We start from the raw sequence: 17695 nt of genomic DNA, 5'->3' as shown, positions 1-17695 counted from the left end.
TAATGGCACCTGTTTGAACTTTTTATCAGTATAAAAGACACCTGTCCACAACCTCAAACAGTCACACTCCAAACTCCACTATGGCCAAGACCAAAGAGCTGTCAAAGGACACCAGAAACAAAATTGTAGACGTGCACCAGGCTGGGAAGACTGAATCTGCAATAAGTAAGCAGCTTGGTTTGAAGAAATCAACTGTGGGAGCAATTATTAGGCAATGGAAGACATACAAGACCACTGATAATCTCCCTCGATCTGGGGCTCCACGCAAGATCTCACCCTGTGGGGTCAAAATGATCACAAGAACGGTCAGCAAAAATCCCAGAACCACACAGGGGGGACCTAGTGAATGACCTGCAGAGAGCTAGGACCAAAGTAACAAAGCCTACCATCAGTAACACACTACGCCGCCAGGGACTCAAATCCTGCAGTGCCAGACGTGTCCCCCTGCTTAAGCCAGTACATGTCCAGGCCCGTCTGAAGTTTGCTAGAGAGCATTTGGATGATCCAGAAGAAGATTGGGAGAATGTCATATGGTCAGATGAAACCAAAATATAACTTTTTGGTAAAAACTCAACTCGTCGTGTTTGGAGGACAAAGAATGCTGAGTTGCATCCAAAGAACACCATACCTACTGTGAAGCATGGGGGTGGAAACATCATGCTTTGGGGCTGTTTTTCTGCAAAGGGACCAGGACGACTGATCCGTTGAGTGAAAACCTCCTTCCATCAGCAAGGGCATTGAAGATGAAACGTGGCTGGGTCTTTCAGCATGACAATGATCCCAAACACACCGCCCGGGCAATGAAGGAGTGGCTTCGTAAGAAGCATTTCAAGGTCCAGGAGTGGCCTAGCCAGTCTCCAGATCTCAACCCCATAGAAAATCTTTGGAGGGAGTTGAAAGTCCGTGTTGCCCAGCAACAGCCTCCAAAACATCACTGCTCTAGAGGAGATCTGCATGGAGGAATGGGCCAAAATACCAGCAACAGTGTGTGAAAACCTTGTGAAGACTTACAGAAAAGGTTTGACCTCTGTCATTGCCAACAAAGGGTAGATAACAAAGTATTGAGATAAACTTTTGTTATTGACCAAATACTTATTTTCCACCATAATATGCAAATAAATTCATTAAAAATCCTACAATGTGATTTTCTGGATTTTTTTCCTCATTTTGTCTGTCATAGGTGAAGTGTACCTATGATGAAAATTACAGGCCTCATCTTTTTAAGTGGGAGAACTTGCACAATTGGTGGCTGACTAAATACTTTTTTGCCTCACTGTACATCACAAGTACTGTAGAGGAGTACCTTACTGGGCTACTCAACCCATTTTGCTTTTTAATTTTTACATTTTACATTTTTACGTTCAGTTAATACTCTTTGTAGAGGTGAAGGCCCTAAATGGTCACTGAGGTAACTATTCCACAATTTGTCTCTCGCAGATCCAGACTCTGTTCCGGTTGGAGTACGGAGAAGTGCACTCTATCAAAACTCCCACCCAGCAGGAGAGAAGGAAGTTCTTTGAGAATCTCATCCTTAGCCAGGCTTCCAGGGCACCTGCTTCCAAGAAGAAAGCCTGTAAGTACAAGACACGTATACCTTTTGATAATCACTTGGTATAATTGCTGTTTGTGTCCCATCTCCATTTGAACCATCCTTCTCCTTAACCCGCTCTGCTTCCCCCGCGTCAGTGATGCATGCCATGGAGGTGCTCCCCCTTGCCCCTCCTCCTCCCCCCAGGCAGATGAGTGAGAGGGAGCGTCTGCGTCTGGAGGAGCAGGAGGAGGACACACTCAGGGAGCTGAGGCTGTTCCTGCGCAACGTCACCGAGCGCCTCTCCCAGGACAAGCGCTTCAAGGCCTTCACTAAGCCTGTGGATGTCGAAGAGGTAGGGAGAAAACACCGAAAAAGAGAGAGGAACAAGGAAGGAAGATGTGGTGTTGTCGTCCTGTGTCGGGTGCCGTCTTTCGGATGGGACGTTAAATTGGTGACCTGACTCTCTGTGGTCACTAAAGATTCCATGGTACTTGTTGTAAGAGTAGTGGTGTTAACCCCGGAGTCTGGGAAAAATTCTCAATCTGGCCCTCAAACCATCATGGCCACCTAATAATCCCCAGCTTCCAATTGGCTCATTCACCCCCCCCCTCCTCCCTTTGTAACTATTCCCCAGGTTGTGGCTTTAAATGAGAATATGTTCTCAGTGAACTTAACTGGTAAAATAAATAAATACAAATAGTCAAGATTACTTTTACTCTAATGTAAGCTGAGTGTTAAATGACCCAAACTTAACTACTTAACTAGCGAGTCTGAATACAAGTACATACAGTCTAAGTGAGCTGTGGTTCCTTGGGCTGCACTGTTATCACCTCAGATCTGTAGCCTCTCTCCGTTACTGACGCTCTCATCCAAAACAACCTATCAGAGTGGTATTGTGTCTCCCATCTTATCAATGGCTTGTGTTCTTCTCTTGCCAGGTTCCTGACTATATTAAGGTGATCAGGTATCCCATGGACCTCTCCACTGTGCTGTCCAAGGTCGACCTCCACAAGTACGTGACCGTCAGGGAGTTTGTCAACGACGTGGACCTGATCTGGAAGAACGCCCTGGAGTACAACCCTGACAGCGACCCATCTGGTATACCTACAATCATCACCATCTCATTCAACTGAATGCTGCTATTATTATTAAATGATAACTGAAATGTAATTCTAGCCTGGTTCCAGATCTGTTTTCCGCTGTCTTGCCAATGACCGTAGGAGTTGGCAAGATATCACAAACAGATCTGGGACCAAGCTTATCTTACTCCATTGAGTATGCTACATTTATTTTTGTTAGTTATCTCCCTTCTCATTGTTCCACTGCAGTTAGTCAGCCCCGCGGATGACAAGGCCCCCTACCTTTGTCATCAATGTCTCTCTCTCTCTCTCTTTGTGTTTCCAGATCGTCAGATTCGTCACCGGGCTTGTGCCCTGAAGGACACGACCCACGCCATCATCCGTGACGAACTGGACGAGGACTTTAACAGGATCTGTGAGCAGATCAGAGAGTCACGCAACAAGAGAGGTAATAACGTTGCCGTATTGCTGGAATTTAAAAGCTACGGTAGTGACGTGCAGGTAACATCTGTAGATGCATCTATCAGTAACATTTCAACTAACTCTCCTAACCCTTATTCTAAATCTAAACCCAACCGTAGCCTGAGCAAGCAGTTGCTTTATCAACAGATGGTTTGTTGATGGTATTCAAATAAAGTATGACCAACCACTCTCCAGACGAGTTCAGCTAGTTGTCGTGTCGGTGTCTGGTGTCTGCTTCTTGAACTATTTGTCCAATGATGAGATGAACCCTCTCTTATTTTCCCTGAAACGTCTTAGCTTTCACTGGCAAAGCGAATAACATGTGAATGTCTGCCAACAGGGTGCACGTCATCAAAGTTCGCCCCCTCTTACTACCAGACCTTGCCCAGAGAGGAAGGGTTCGCAGAGTCCAAGAGGCCAGGCGGTAACACTGGCAAAGACGCCAGCACCCCGTTCACTGCCAACACCCCACGGCCCGCACGTAAGTCTCACCACTCTACTTCTTAACTGTTTATTGGTAGGTCATTTTGTTGCAGAGGAAATTACATGCCTTCAGAAAGTCTTCATACTGGTAGACACTGGGCAACCATCAAGGTTTTTTTTACTGCTTGATTTACAGTACGTAAGCAGTTATTATCAGTAGTAGTGTTTCAAAATGTAAGGGCAGAAAACTAATACCAGCCAGATGTGTTGCGAGGGATAGGAAGTGGACATACCAACGATCAGGACAGGAACAGAAGGAGGAAGAGGAGGAGTCTTTCCAATTGAGTGGACCAGTCAGAAGTCCAGACCAAACAGTTAAAAAAAAAAAAAACACCATGACATGGAAGAGCAGAAATTGAGAGCCAGGGAGGAGAGGAAGATGATATTCATGGTTACAGAGAAGTCTGTCTTTCTGCCTGTCCATTTCTCTATCATGTTAAATGACCTTCTCTATTTAACCTCTTTCCTAGCCCCGTGAGAAGAAATGGCCCAAAATCAAATGGAACTCTGGCATCATAAAGAAAAAAGAAAAGTCTTCCTTTTCTTCCAACAATGAGATCACAAACTCTGGGGAGGAAGAGGGGGATGAGAGGGATCGAATAGAGGAGGGTGAAGAGAAACAAGCTAAGCCTTTGGAGACTATTCTAGAGAACGGCTGTGGAGACTCCCCTATGGAGTGTACCTCGGAGAAGACCACTGCCGAGGATGTGGAAGAGGCCTGTGTTACAGAGCAGCCCACCACCCCCATCCCCAATGGAGACTGGCAACAGCAAGCTCAAGACCCCACAGAAGAATCACACAGGTCCAGTCTGGGGTCTAAGCCGGTCCAGTGGTGGCAGTCAACGGGAGACCATCATCAGCCTGCCAGCCCTCCAGTGGAACATGACCCAAGTCCAGTTAACAACACCCCTACAAAGGAGATAGATCAGGGGGAGAAACACCACGCAAAGACCAAAGAGCCTGACATTTTGGAGGAGGACTGGGACATAGGTCTGTATTAGGGTCCAGGACACGGGCAGCGAAGCAAGCTACTGCTTATGGCCGACGGGAATCGTTCAGTCAGTCTCACTGACCTTTGGTCTCTGGGGCTCCTGCTGTTGGAGCTCTAACTCAGCACAACGCATCAGTTAAAGGGATATATCCACTTCTTGACTTATTTAAATACTCTTGTGAAAGTGAGTGCCTTTGGATGTACTGTAAATGTGATCGCCACAGCATGAGGGCGAGTGAACGCTTGCAGAAAGATTGACTTTGTTGTAGATATCAAACAACATTAATAGTGCAAATGCTTATAATGGTCTTCTGTGCCTTAGTTTGCACGTTTTTCAAAGTAACACCTCTAAGGTCTAGAATAGGAAACCATGCCCCCACTTAATGCTTCAGATCCAATGTTCGAGTAGAAACCTAATTTGCATGTTAGGAGATGTGTATGTCAACACCAATTGCACACTGTGTTAGCAACAGCCTGTTCAGCCAGCAGGGGGCTTCAGCCCCCCCACACCATTCTGATTGCTTCCTGTGTTTCCCTCCAACAGAGAGGCGTGTGACCCGTGCCACTAGGACTCTGGTGCAGCAGCAACAGCAGTTGATTGACGTGGACAAGGCCCTGGAGATCCTGACCCAGAAGACCCCTCAGCTGGTTGTGGACCACGACAAACTCAAGGTACTGTACCCTCCTGACCAGTCTTTTAGGTCAGGCCATGCTTCTTACAATGTACCAGAACTACAACCAGAACGTTGTAGATCAGAAATATGGGTCCCGAAAACAATCATGGTCACAGCCAAACGCTTAACCATTCATCCTATATTCATAGTGATTTGTGTAATATTTCTTGTCCAGGAATTGCTCAAAAGAGCTGTGTCCAAGACTGAGGGTTATGAGGTGCATCAGCTGGAGAAGCTCTATGCGTTGTTGTGTCAAAGCATCTACAGATACCGCAAGAACTTTGATAAGACGGAGCTCGTACAGGTATGTGGCTTACAACTTATGACTCTTTCACGTCACTTGTAGGAAATACAGCGCATTGAGTATGGCAACCAAAAAGTTTCCCTACATTGAAATGTGTGCTTAGTTAATTCATGTGCATGTGAGTCACTTGAATGACTTAATCTTTTGTTAATTTTCCTTTCATTCATTTTAGGAAATGAAGGGAGACATTGACAACTTTTCCTAACTTCGCTTGATGTTTTGCTTATTTCCATATTGTAATAAAATATGATGCATTTAAAGATTCTCTTTTTTTTCTTTACCTATTACAATGGTCCTAATCATGCATTACATTGGTCTGAAATTAGTTTTTCCATAATTTACTGTATTTGAGGCATGGACTTGAGTCAGAATTGACTTGAGACTTGCAGTCTTACAAGTCAGTGTGTGGGACCCACAGGACCAAAACAGCTGAGAAGTTTGGTACGAACGGTACCGGAGCGCCAAGTCTAGGTCCAAAAGGCTTCTTACCAGCTTTTACCCCCAATCCATTAGACTCCTGAACAGCTAACCAAATGGCTACCCAGACTATTTTCATTGACCCCAACCACCACCCAATTTACCCCACCTACATGTAAATATTACCTCGACTAAACTGTTCCACCGCACGTTGACTGCATGCCCCCCCCCCTGTATATAGCCACATTGTCCCCCTGTATATACAGTTGAAGTCGGAAGTTTACATACACTTATGTTGGGGTCATTAAAACTCATTTTTCAACCACTCCACACATTTCTTTGTTAACAAACTATAGTTTTGGCAAGTCGGTTAGGACATCTACTTTGTGCATGACACAAGTCATTTTTCCAACAATTGTTTACAGAGAGATTATTTCACTTATAATTCACTGTATCACAATTCCAGTGGGTCAGAAGTTTACATACATTAAGTTGACTGTGCCTTTAAACAGCTTGGACAATTCCAGAAAATTATGTTATGGCTTTAGAAGCTTCTGATAGGCTAATTGACATCATTTGAGTCAATTGGAGGTGTCTCTGTGGATGTATTTCTCAAGGCCTACCTTCAAACTCAGTGTTTCTTTGCTTGACATCATGGGAAAATCAAAAGAAATCAGCCAAAACCAGAAAAAAAATGCTAGCCCTCCACAAGTCTGGTTCATCCTTGGGAGCAATTTCCAAACACCTGAAGGTACCACATTCACTTGTACAAACAGTAGTATGTAAGTATAAACACCATGGGACCACGCAGCCGTCATATAGCTCAGGAAGTAGATGCGTTCTGTCTCCTAGAGATGAACGTACTTTGGTGCGAGAAGTGCAAATCAATCCCAGAACAACAGCAAATAACCTTGTGAAGATGCTGGAGGAAACATGTACAAAAGTATCTACAGTTGAAGTCGGAAGTTTACATACACTTTAGCCAATTACATTTAAACTCAGTTTTTCCCAATTCCTGACATTTAATCCTAGTAAAAATTCCCTGTCTTAGGTCAGTTAGGATAACCACTTTATTTTAAGAATGTGAAATGTCAGAATAATAGTAGAGTGATTCATTTCAGCTTTTATTTCCTTCATCACATGTGGGTGAGAAGTTTACATGCACTCAATTAGCATTTGGTAGCATTGCCTTTAAATTGTTTAATGTGGGTCAAACGTTGCGGGTAGCCTTCCACAAGCTTCCCACAATAAGTTGGGTGAATTTTGGCCCATTCCTCCTGACAGAGCTGGTGTAACTGAGTCAGGTTTGTAGGCCTCCTTGCTCACACATGCTTTTTCAGTTCTGCCCAAATATTTTCTATAGGATTGAGGTCAGGGCTTTGTGATGGTCAATCCAATACCTTGACTTTGTTGTCCTTAAGCCATTTTGCCACAACTTTGGAAGTATGCTTGGGGTCATTGTTCATTTGGAAGCCCCATTTGTGACCAAGCTTTAACTTCCTGATTGATGTCTTGAAATGTTGCTTCAATATATCCACAGTTTTCCTGCCTCATGATGCCATCTATTTTGTGAAGTGCACCAGTCCCTCCTGCAGCAGAGCATCCCCACAACATGATGCTGCCACCCCGTGCTTCATGGTTGGGATGGTGTTCTTTGGCTTGCAAGCCTCCCCCTTTTTCCTCCAAACATAAGGATGGTCATTATGGCCAAACAGTTCTATTTTTGTTTCATCAGACCAGAGGACATTTAACCAAAAGTACAATCTTTGTTCACATGTGCAGTTGCAAACCGTAGTCTGGCTTTTTTATGGTGGTTTTGGAACAGTGGCTTCTTCCTTGCTGAGCGGCCTTTCAGGTTATGTCGATATAGGACTCGATTTACCGTGGATATAGATACGTTTGTATCCGTTTCCGTCAGCATCTTCACAAGGTCCTTTGCTGTTGTTCTGGGATTGATTTGTACTTCTCGCACCAAAGTACGTTCATCTCTAGGAGACAGAACGTATCTCCTTCCTGAGTGGTATGATTTTCCCATGATGTCAAATCAAATCAAATTTTATTTGTCACATACACATGGTTAGCAGATGTTAATGCGAGTGTAGCGAAATGCTTGTGCTTCTAGTTCCGACAATGCAGTAATAACCAACAAGTAATCTAACTAACAATTCCAAAACTACTGTCTTATACACAGTGTAAGGGGATAAAGAATATGTACATAAGGATATATGAATGAGTGATGGTACAGAGGAGCATAGGCAAGATACAGTAGATGATAGAGTACAGTATATACATATGAGATGAGTATGTAAACAAAGTGGCATAGTTAAAGTGGCTAGTGATACATGTATTACATAAGGATGCAGTCGATGATATGAGTACAGTATATACGTATGCATATGAGATGAATAATGTAGGGTAAGTAACATTATATAAGGTAGCATTGTTTAAAAGCAAAGAGACACTGAGTTTGAAGGTATGGCCTTGAAATACAGGTACACCTCCAATTGACTCAAATGATGTCAATTAGCCTATAAGAAGCTTCCAAAGCCATGACATTTTCTGTAATTTTCCAAGGCACAGTCATCTTAGTGTATGTCAACTTCTGACCCACTGAAACTGTGACACAGTGAGTTATAAGTGAAATAATCTGTCTGCATACAATTGTTGGAACAATTACTTGTGTCATGCACAAAGTAGATGTCCTAACTGACCTCAAACCTATAGAACATTTTTGGGCAGAACTGAAAAAGAGTGTTCGAGCAAGGAGGTCTACAAACCTGACTCAGTTACACCAGCTCTGTCAGGAGGAGGTGTATGTAAACTTCTAACTTCAACTGTAGCCTTGTTACTGTTATTTTATTGTTGATTTTTATTTTATTGTTGCCGTTTTAAGAGTGTTTAAGGTGTGTAAGCATTTCACTGTAAAGTCTACACCTGTTGTATTTGGCACATCTGACAAATACAATTTGATTTAATTGCATATTATTTACATCCTTTTTTATGACTTTCTTTTATTGGTCAATTTGATAATTTTCCAGCATTTCACGTTAAAATGATGGGATTTTAGGATAATTGAGAAGAGTTCAATTCTTTCAAAGATTATTTACATAATGAGCCTCTTCATCTCTGGTGGTTTTTATTTTTTTTCCCCCATGGAGGAAGTCGCTTTACGATGACGTTATGACGTAAAATATTTGTCATGACGCTCTGGGAGAAAAAATGACTCGTTAGATTCGATGAGCTATCGATGCCTACATCTAGGTCGGGTTTAATGCATGAACAAACCAAACAAGGCGACGTTTTGTAGGCAAAGGGGAAGGGAGTGAAAAACCAAACGAATCTCGGCGCATTCACTATTCTGCTCTGCGTCTATGGTAACAACAGATGGACTTGCTGCGCCTGTGTGCCACTGCCGGAGTCGACAGTGCATTTGTTGGTGAGGGAACGACGGCAAAGGCGGAAGAAGGCGCATCAGCAGTCAGATTGGAAGCTAAGTGGTTGTTGCAAGATGCTTGTAAACGACAGTTATCTGCACGGGTATGTAATAAAATGAACACCATGCGAAGTTAATCATACATTCACGTAATAGCTGCCATTAATAAGCTTTGACTACCATTTCCCACTTTTTGCAAAATACTCCCATCCCCCCCAAAAACAGCAACATACCGTACACTCGTGACAGAGGCACAAGGGGACAACTAACAGATTAATATTCTTTGCAGTGTAACTGACTGACAAGTTGTTAAACACACTGGTAGTTAGCAGGCTAATGATACAGAAGTATTATCAATATTCCACGATTTAGGAATCAAATGTTTTATACTGCAGTTTTCTCACATCCATTTGCGTTGGGCTAGAATGCATACAGTATAAACAGCCACATATTAAGCGTGTTTTGTACAGCGCTCGCGCTATTTAAAGACTAGCATCAATGTTGCGCGTGGAGTTTAGTCATGGCAGTGGAAACAATGCAACGACTTAATGTTTGCGTATTAGTGGAATTAAACTTGATATACATGTCCCACCACACCTACAACAATCTGTTAAAGTACACTGAACAAAAATATAAACGCAACATGTAAAGTGCTGGTCCCCTGTTTCATGAGCTTAAATAAATAAAAGATCCCCGAAATGTCAAATCAAACTTTATTTGTCACATGCGTTGAATACAAGAAGTGTAGACCTTACTGTGAAATGCTTGCTTACAAGCCTGTAACCAAAAGTGCAGTTTAAGAAGAGTTAAGAAAATATTTACCAAACAAACTAAAGTAGAAAATAAAATAAAAAGTAACACAATAACGAGGCTATATACAGGGTACCGAGTCAGTGTGCGGGGTACAGGTTAGTTTAGGTAATTTGTACATGTAGGTGGTGGTGAATTGACTATGCATAGATAATAATGGGGAGGGGAGAGTGTCTTTGTAAATAGTCCGGTGGCTATTTGATTAATTGTTCAGCAGCCTTATGGCTTGGGGGTAGAAGCTGTTAAGGAGCCTTTTGGTCCTAGACTTGGTACTCTGATACTGCTTGCCGTGCTGTAGCAGAGAAAAGTCTATGACTTGGGTGACTGGAGTCTCTGACAATATTTATGGTCTTTCCTCTGACACTGCCTATTATATAGGTCCTGGATGGCAGGAAGCTTGGCCCCAGTGATGTACTGGGCCGTACGCACTACCCTCTGTAGTGCATTACAGTCGGACGCCGAGCAGTTGCCATACCAGGCGGTGATGTAACCGGTCAGGATGTTCTCGATGGTGCAGCTGTAGAACCGTTTGAGGATCTGAGGACCCATGCCAAATCTTTTCAGTCTCCTGAGAGGGAAAAGGTTTGGTCGTGCCCTCTTCACAACTGTCTTGGTGTGTTTGGACCATGATGGTTTGTTGGTGATGTGGACACTCTCGACCCGCTCCACTACAGCCCCGTCGATGTTAATGGGGGGCCTATTTGGCCCGCCTTTCCTGTAAATCACGATCAGCTCCTTTGTCTTGCTCACATTGAGGGAGAGGTTGTTGTCCTGGTACCACACTGCCAGTTCTCTGACCTCCCTATAGGCTGTCTCATCGTTGTCGGTGATCAGGCCTACCACTATTGTGTCGTCAGCAAACTTAATGATGGTGTTGGAGTCGTGTTTGGCCACACATTCGCCAGTTGGTCCGCACATGCTTTGAGTACACGTCCTGGTAATCCGTCTGGTTCCGCGGCTTTGTGACTGTTGACCTGTTTAAAGGTCTTGCTCACATCGGCTACCAAGAGCGTTATCACACAGTCATCCAGAACAGCTGGTGCTCTCATTCACGCTTCAGTGTTGCTTGCCTCGAAGCTAGCATAAAAGGCATTTAGCTCATCTGGTAGGCTCGTGTCACTGGGCAACTCGCGTCGGGGTTTCCCTTTTGTAGTCCGTAATAGTTTAAGCCCTGCCACATCCGACGTGCGTCAGAGCCGGTGTAGTTGGATTCAATCTTAATCCTGTATTGACGCTTTGCTTGTTTGTTTCGTCTGAGGGCATAGCTCGATGCGGATTTTGCCTGTAATCCATGGCTTCTGGTTGGGATATGTACGTACGGTCACTGTGGGGACCACGTCGTCGATGCACTTATTGATGAAGCTGATGACTGAGGTGGTATACTCAATGCCATTGGATGAATCCCGGAACATATTCCAGTCTGTGCTAGCAAAACAGTCCTGTAGCATGCAATTTGCATGCTGACTGTAGTAATGTCTACCAGAGCTGTTTCCAGATAATTTAATGTTAATTTCTCTACCGTAAGCCGCCTCCAACATCATTTTAGAGAATTTGTCAGTACATCCAACCGGCATCACAACCACAGACCACGTGTAACCACGCCAACCCATGACCTCCACATCTGGTTTCCTCACCTGTGGGATCATCAGAGGGGGAAGGGCGGGGTGCTGAGGAGTATTTCTGTTTGTAATAAAGCCATTTTAAACGATATCTTAACCGCTATTGATAAACATTACTGTGCATCCGTATTCATTGATCTAGCAAAGGCTTTCAACTCTGTCAATCACCACATCCTCATCGGCAGACTCGACAGCCTTGGTTTCTCAAATGATTGCCTCGCCTGGTTCACCAACTACTTCTCTGATAGAGTTCAGTGTGTCAAATGGCAGTCTCTATGGGTGTGCCACAGGGTTCAATTCTTGGACCGACTCTCTTCTCTGTATACATCAATGATGTCGCTCTTGCTGCTGGTGAGTCTCTGATCCACCTCTACGCAGACGACACCATTCTGTATACTTCTGGCCCTTTGGACACTGTGTTAACAAACTCTCCTTCCAGACCCACATCAAACATCTCCAATCCAAAGTTAAATCTAGAATGGGCTTCCTATTTCGCAACAAAGCATCCTTCACTCATGCTGCCAAACATACCCTTGTAAAACTGACCATCCTACCAATCCTCGACTTCGGTGATGTCATTTACAAAATAGCCTCCAATACCCTACTCAACAAATTGGATGCAGTGTATCACAGTGCCATCCGTTTTGTCACCAAAGCCCCATATACTACCCACCATTGCGAACTGTACGCTCTCGTTGGCTGGCCCTCTCTTCATACTCGTCGCCAAACCCACTGGCTCATGTCATCTACAAGACCCTGCTAGGTAAAGTCCCCCCTTATCTCAGCTCGCTGGTCACCATAGCATCACCCACCTGTAGCACGCACATGTATTTCTACTTTGCACATTCTTCCACTGCAAATCTACCATTCCAGTGTTTTACTTGCTATCTTGTATTTACTTTGCCACCATGGCCTTTTTTTGCCTTTACCTCCCTTATCTCATCTCATTTGCTCACATCGTATTGACTGATTTCCTTATGAACTGTAAATCAGAAAAATCTTTGAAATATTTGCATTTATATTTTTGCTCAGTATATATTGCAGTAAAGGCCCCCCTCTACATTTTCTAGTAGATAGGCATTCATGTAAATTGTTTCAGACCTTGAATTTCTCTCTCAATTATGTGCACATAATATGGCTCTCTCTTGCAGGATTTAAGAATAAGCCAACTTTCAAGTTTGAGTGCCTGAATGGAGCAACAAGTCCTGAACCAAGATTTAGATTAAAAAAAAGATATATATTCAACACAAGCTCAGATAAGACTGATAATGGCGAGCAGAAGAAAATCAACAACGCCTTGCATGGTCCCCCCTGTTCAAATGGTGGATTCAGACCCTGACATGGAGGTCGTTACAGAGGGAGACGGAGAGGCTGAGGAGGGGGCCGCTGACTGTCCTGTGGAAAACTCAACTGAAAGCATCCCGAATGAGGAGGACTCACAGGCCATCGACCACTTCATTAAAACTATGGACTCGAGTACGGCAGAAGGAGGTTATGAGTGCAAGTACTGCAGCTTTCAGACCTCACAGCTCAATATGTTTACCTTGCATGTGGACACTGAGCACCCAAATATAGTTCTAAACTCATCTTATGTGTGTGTTGAGTGTGACTTTCACACCAAGAGGTATGATGCATTGTTGGAGCATAATGCACGCCACCACCCTGGAGAAGACAATTTCACCAGGACTATGGTGAAGCGCAACAATCAAACCATCTTTGAGCAGAGAGTCAATGACTTGACCTTTGATGGCAGTTTTGTTAAGGTTGAGGAGGATGAGGACACATCCTGTAAGGGTATTGCCCTAAGCAAAACGCCAATCATGAAGATCAAGAGTAGGGCGGAGGCCAAGAAGTTTACAGGGTCACACAAAATGGCAGATTACAGTGTCATTAAAGTGGAGAGTGATGGTGAGGAAGAGACAGAGGAGGTGGTCCCCCCTCCTGTCACCCCCAATGTAGTGTCTGTGTCGACCCCTCTGACCGTTCAACCTATTCAGCAGAGCATAATGGTCAACAGCCCAAACGTGCTCCAAATAAAGACCAGTAACTCTGCCACAATGCTCCCCCCAGGGACATTGGCTCAAGTTCTGTCTGCCCTACAGAATCAGCAGACCTCCCAGACCCAGCTCCTCATCCCAGTCAGTAGTATCCCCACATACAATGGGGCCATGGACAATAATGTCCTGCTGGTCAGTGCCTACAACAGGTTCCCTTACCCATCTGTGTCAGAGATCATGGGTCTAGCAGCCCAAACCAAGTTCACAGAGGAGCAGATAAAGGTGTGGTTCTCTGCTCAGCGGCTGAAGCACGGTGTGAGCTGGACCCCAGAGGAGGTGGAGGAGGCCAGGAGGAAGAAGTTTAACGGCTCAGTGCAGGCGGTGCCACAGACCATCACTGTCATCCCAGCCAATTTTGCAACAGCAGCCAATGGCCTGCAGTCCATCTTTCAGACTTGTCAGCTTGTAGGGCAACCAGGGATGGTTTTGACTCAGGTAGGGGGTGGCAACGCTGTCCCTGTGGCCTCACCCATCACGTTAGCTGTAGCTGGGGTCCCCAACCCCAGAACCAGTGTCAGTAAGGTGCCAGAACCCTCCACCTCTGAGACTGCTTCTCCACTCAGTCCTGATTCCCTGGGAGCACGGCCTAAAAAATCCAAGGAGCAACTAGCAGAGCTGAAGGCCAGTTACCTGAGACGACAGTTTGCCACTGAGGCAGAAATCTCTCGGTTGATGAAGGTCACTAACCTCACCAAAAGAGCAATAAAGAAGTGGTTCAGCGATACACGCTATAACCAACGCAACTCAAAGGACCACCACAGCGTTGCCTTAAATGACATTTCAGTCAGCACCAACAGTAACGACGGCAGCAGCAGCACAGCCATTGTGATCGACTCCAGCGACGAAGCCAGTGAATCCTCTCCGACAACCCAAGGGCCCATTTATGATCCACGAATCAAGTTCCGCCACGCCTTTCCTGACTTTACACCTCAGAAGTTCAAGGAAAAGACTCCGGAGCAGCTTCTGCTTTTGGAGGCCAGCTACCAGAAGTCTGACACACCTAGCGATGAGGAGCTAAGTAGGCTTAGGATGGAGACTAAACTGACTAGGCGAGAGGTGGATGCCTGGTTCTCAGAGAGGAGAAAAATGCCAGTGGACTCTGATGGCACAGAGGAGCCGGAGAGTGAACGGATCAAAGCGCCTTCCTCTGGGCAAGAGGCTCAGACTCCACCCAGCGGCCGAAAGATAATGAAGAAAACCCCAGAGCAGCTCCACGTCCTGAAAAGCACCTTTGTTCGTACCCAGTGGCCCTCTGCTGAAGAGTACGACAAGATGGCAGAGGAGAGCGGGTTACCCAGAACCTACATTGTTAACTGGTTTGGAGACACCCGGTATGCCTGCAAGAACAGCAACCTGAAGTGGTACTACTTGTACCAGAGTGGAAAAGTTAACGAGGCAATGAACGGAGGTGAACTTAAGAAGAAGCCACGGAAACGCTTTCGAGGTTGGTCCAGGAGGACGAGGCGGCCATACCCCTGCAAACAAACAACCCCTACCATCAAAGTCAAGACGGGTAAAGAGATTTTAAAGGAGCACTACCTCAAGCATAAGGTCTTAAATGAGAAAGATTTGGATGAACTGGTGGCCAAGTCCAGTATGAGCTATGAGCAGGTGCGGGACTGGTTTGCGGAGATCAGCAGGAGGGAAGAGAAAGGCCTTGACCCTTTCAGTGACGGTGAAGAGGAGACACATGGCGACAGTGAGGCAGAGATGGAAGTGAAAGAGCAAGGGGATGTCGTCACTGATGAAATGAACAATGACAACAATAACAAAGATGATGAAAATAACAATGATGAAGTTGACAATAATGACAATGAAACCACGGGAGAGCCTCAATGTATCAAGCAATCACAGCCGGAGTCAGAGGATCAGTGATTTAAAGGTGAGTGATGATGAAAAGGATGGGTAGAATGAACTCATGAATGAAATCATCTTATAATTGTAAAGGCATTCATTCCTTGTGTGTCCTGGATGTTTTTTTAAATTAACATGGCAAGTGTTTCACCCCTCTGAATTAAATTAAATTAGCCTAATACAACTGTAATTACCTTTTTTACCTTTATTTCCTCTTTTATACAGTCAATGAGGAAATGTGAACACTTAACATGAGATTTTCTTCTACTTTTCTCATTTGGGATGTGTTTTCCTCCCACAGAATTCACAATGTTTGCCTACAGAAGAGGAGATGAAAAACACAGGTGAAATGTACTAATAAGTGTTATACTGCATGGACCAACCAGACACAAAGAAATAAGAGAAGGTGTATGATGCCAAATAATTTTAGCAAGGAATAATGGATACATACAGTATGTTTTACCTTTGTTTAAAATGCTATTTGGTCTTTTGGGATATTTGAGTCATATTTGACCTTGCTATCTTTACTAAATCCAAGACATGTCGATGAGGTTAAACCTCACCTTTTTCCTGTAGGTTTATGTGATAACATTTAACCATTTTTTTTAAATCGTGAAATTGTGTCAAGGTTCAAGGGAATTTCCCATGTATTTTCTTTGATGTACTGACAAAACGGTTTTTAAAACCTCACAGATTTGTGAATATTACTTAAATCAGTGCCATGTTTTTGGGTTATGTTTTAAATGGAACCAGTGCTTTAGTTCTACAAAACTGTTTTTATATGTATTCAAGTTCTTTGTTAGTCTTAAATGACGAAATATGGCGTAAGCTTGGTTAATATTATGCTCAGTTTTTGGGGGTGTTTTTTTGTTTGTATGTTGGCTTTCCAAATGAAAAAGGCATGTGTGCTGTAATTCAGGACTTAGTAAACATTACCTCAGTCTTTTAAGCTATGAGTTGAAGAAAGTGACTGTTCATTTTAGATGCGTTATAAAAATACACATGAAACATCTTCATTCAATTTGCTTCAGATGGCAGTTTTTTCTAAAGTAAGTAACTTGTGCTTTCCCCCCCAAAAAATTACGGGTTAAAATCTTTCAGGTGTACAATGACAATATATAGGGTGAAGATACCACAAGCAATTGGTATGGTTCCTTTATAATCAAGAGCCAATTTTACTTTTAACATTTTTCTTCCTCTGCTTATCTTCAAGAACTATGCTAAAATCTGGATGTACAGGTTATATGCAACTGTACATCAAATAACAATCAATTGAGGGGGGTGGTGAATTGTAAGTTGTTTTGGTTCTGTTTTCAGTAGACGGGGGAACCTTATAAATTCTGTACTATGATAAGCCTTTTGCCATCCTTAATTGCTGTAATAATTGACAAGTATGATTAGTCTATTTATTATATCTTACTTTCATGAATACTTTTTATCCGAAGCTAAAATAAACTTTGTCAAGAAAATGTATTTAGTTTCAGACCAGTGGTTTTGCAGGGAAGAAACAGATTTTCAGTAGTCAATGTCAAGCTATAGGAAAACTGCAAGCCATTGAGATCAAAATGTATAATTTTGTTTGTGCCATGCTTGTTATTAGAAATGTGGACAACACTACCCCTGATTTGACTTTTGCGCAATTATTGTTTGATCTACTACAAACTCAAGTTAAGATGCATTTGCGTTCCACAATTTGTCATAACTGACATGCCATTTCAGAAGTATTTTAACATAGTCATCTACGCAGCAAAACATACTTGAGGGAAATATGATTTTATCATTAAATGGCAATATTTGTCAATCAGTTGTATTTATACCACCTGATAGGTTTATTAAGACTGAGCCGTGCTGAGGTAAACTCTATGGTTCAGATTCTTCTGGTATGGCTGTCTTTTTATTCCAGGAGGTGGAGCTATTTGCAATGTTATTGTTTTTCTAAACCAACTTTGAATAAAGTAAGCCAGAGTGGGGTGATATAACA

The 17695-nt window shown here is 43.5% G+C and overlaps 2 protein-coding genes across 15 annotated transcripts in view; both read left to right on the top strand.

The window, feature by feature from the left end:
- LOC112264766 (ATPase family AAA domain-containing protein 2) overlaps nucleotides 1–5784 on the top strand; it is a 46450-nt gene extending 40666 nt beyond the window's left edge. For 13 of the 14 annotated variants that reach the window (XM_024441581.2, XM_024441579.2, XM_024441577.2 and 10 more), the window contains 8 exons: nucleotides 1438–1573; nucleotides 1687–1883; nucleotides 2470–2629; nucleotides 2936–3058; nucleotides 3413–3553; nucleotides 5091–5218; nucleotides 5396–5524; nucleotides 5697–5784. In XM_024441581.2, coding sequence (XP_024297349.1) covers nucleotides 1438–1573; nucleotides 1687–1883; nucleotides 2470–2629; nucleotides 2936–3058; nucleotides 3413–3553; nucleotides 5091–5218; nucleotides 5396–5524; nucleotides 5697–5729 — 1047 coding nt within the window. In that variant the 3' untranslated portion in view covers nucleotides 5730–5784. Of the gene's footprint in view, nucleotides 1–1437; nucleotides 1574–1686; nucleotides 1884–2469; nucleotides 2630–2935; nucleotides 3059–3412; nucleotides 3554–4025; nucleotides 4161–5090; nucleotides 5219–5395; nucleotides 5525–5696 lie in introns of those variants that run through there. The other variant, XM_042295566.1, reaches the window with a different exon arrangement.
- Nucleotides 5785–9111: 3327 nt separating this feature from the next.
- LOC112264765 (zinc fingers and homeoboxes protein 1) lies at nucleotides 9112–17695 on the top strand. The gene is made up of 3 exons (XM_024441573.2): nucleotides 9112–9478; nucleotides 12955–15742; nucleotides 16016–17695. The coding sequence occupies exon 2, from the start codon at nucleotides 13072–13074 to the stop codon at nucleotides 15733–15735; it is 2664 nt and encodes an 887-aa protein (XP_024297341.1). The 5' UTR covers nucleotides 9112–9478; nucleotides 12955–13071; the 3' UTR covers nucleotides 15736–15742; nucleotides 16016–17695.

Source organism: Oncorhynchus tshawytscha, linkage group LG13 (assembly GCF_018296145.1).
Source record: "Oncorhynchus tshawytscha isolate Ot180627B linkage group LG13, Otsh_v2.0, whole genome shotgun sequence".
Lineage (NCBI taxonomy): Eukaryota > Metazoa > Chordata > Actinopteri > Salmoniformes > Salmonidae > Oncorhynchus > Oncorhynchus tshawytscha.
Note: the sequence above shows the minus strand (reverse complement) of the source record. Positions and strands in the feature narration are given on the sequence as shown.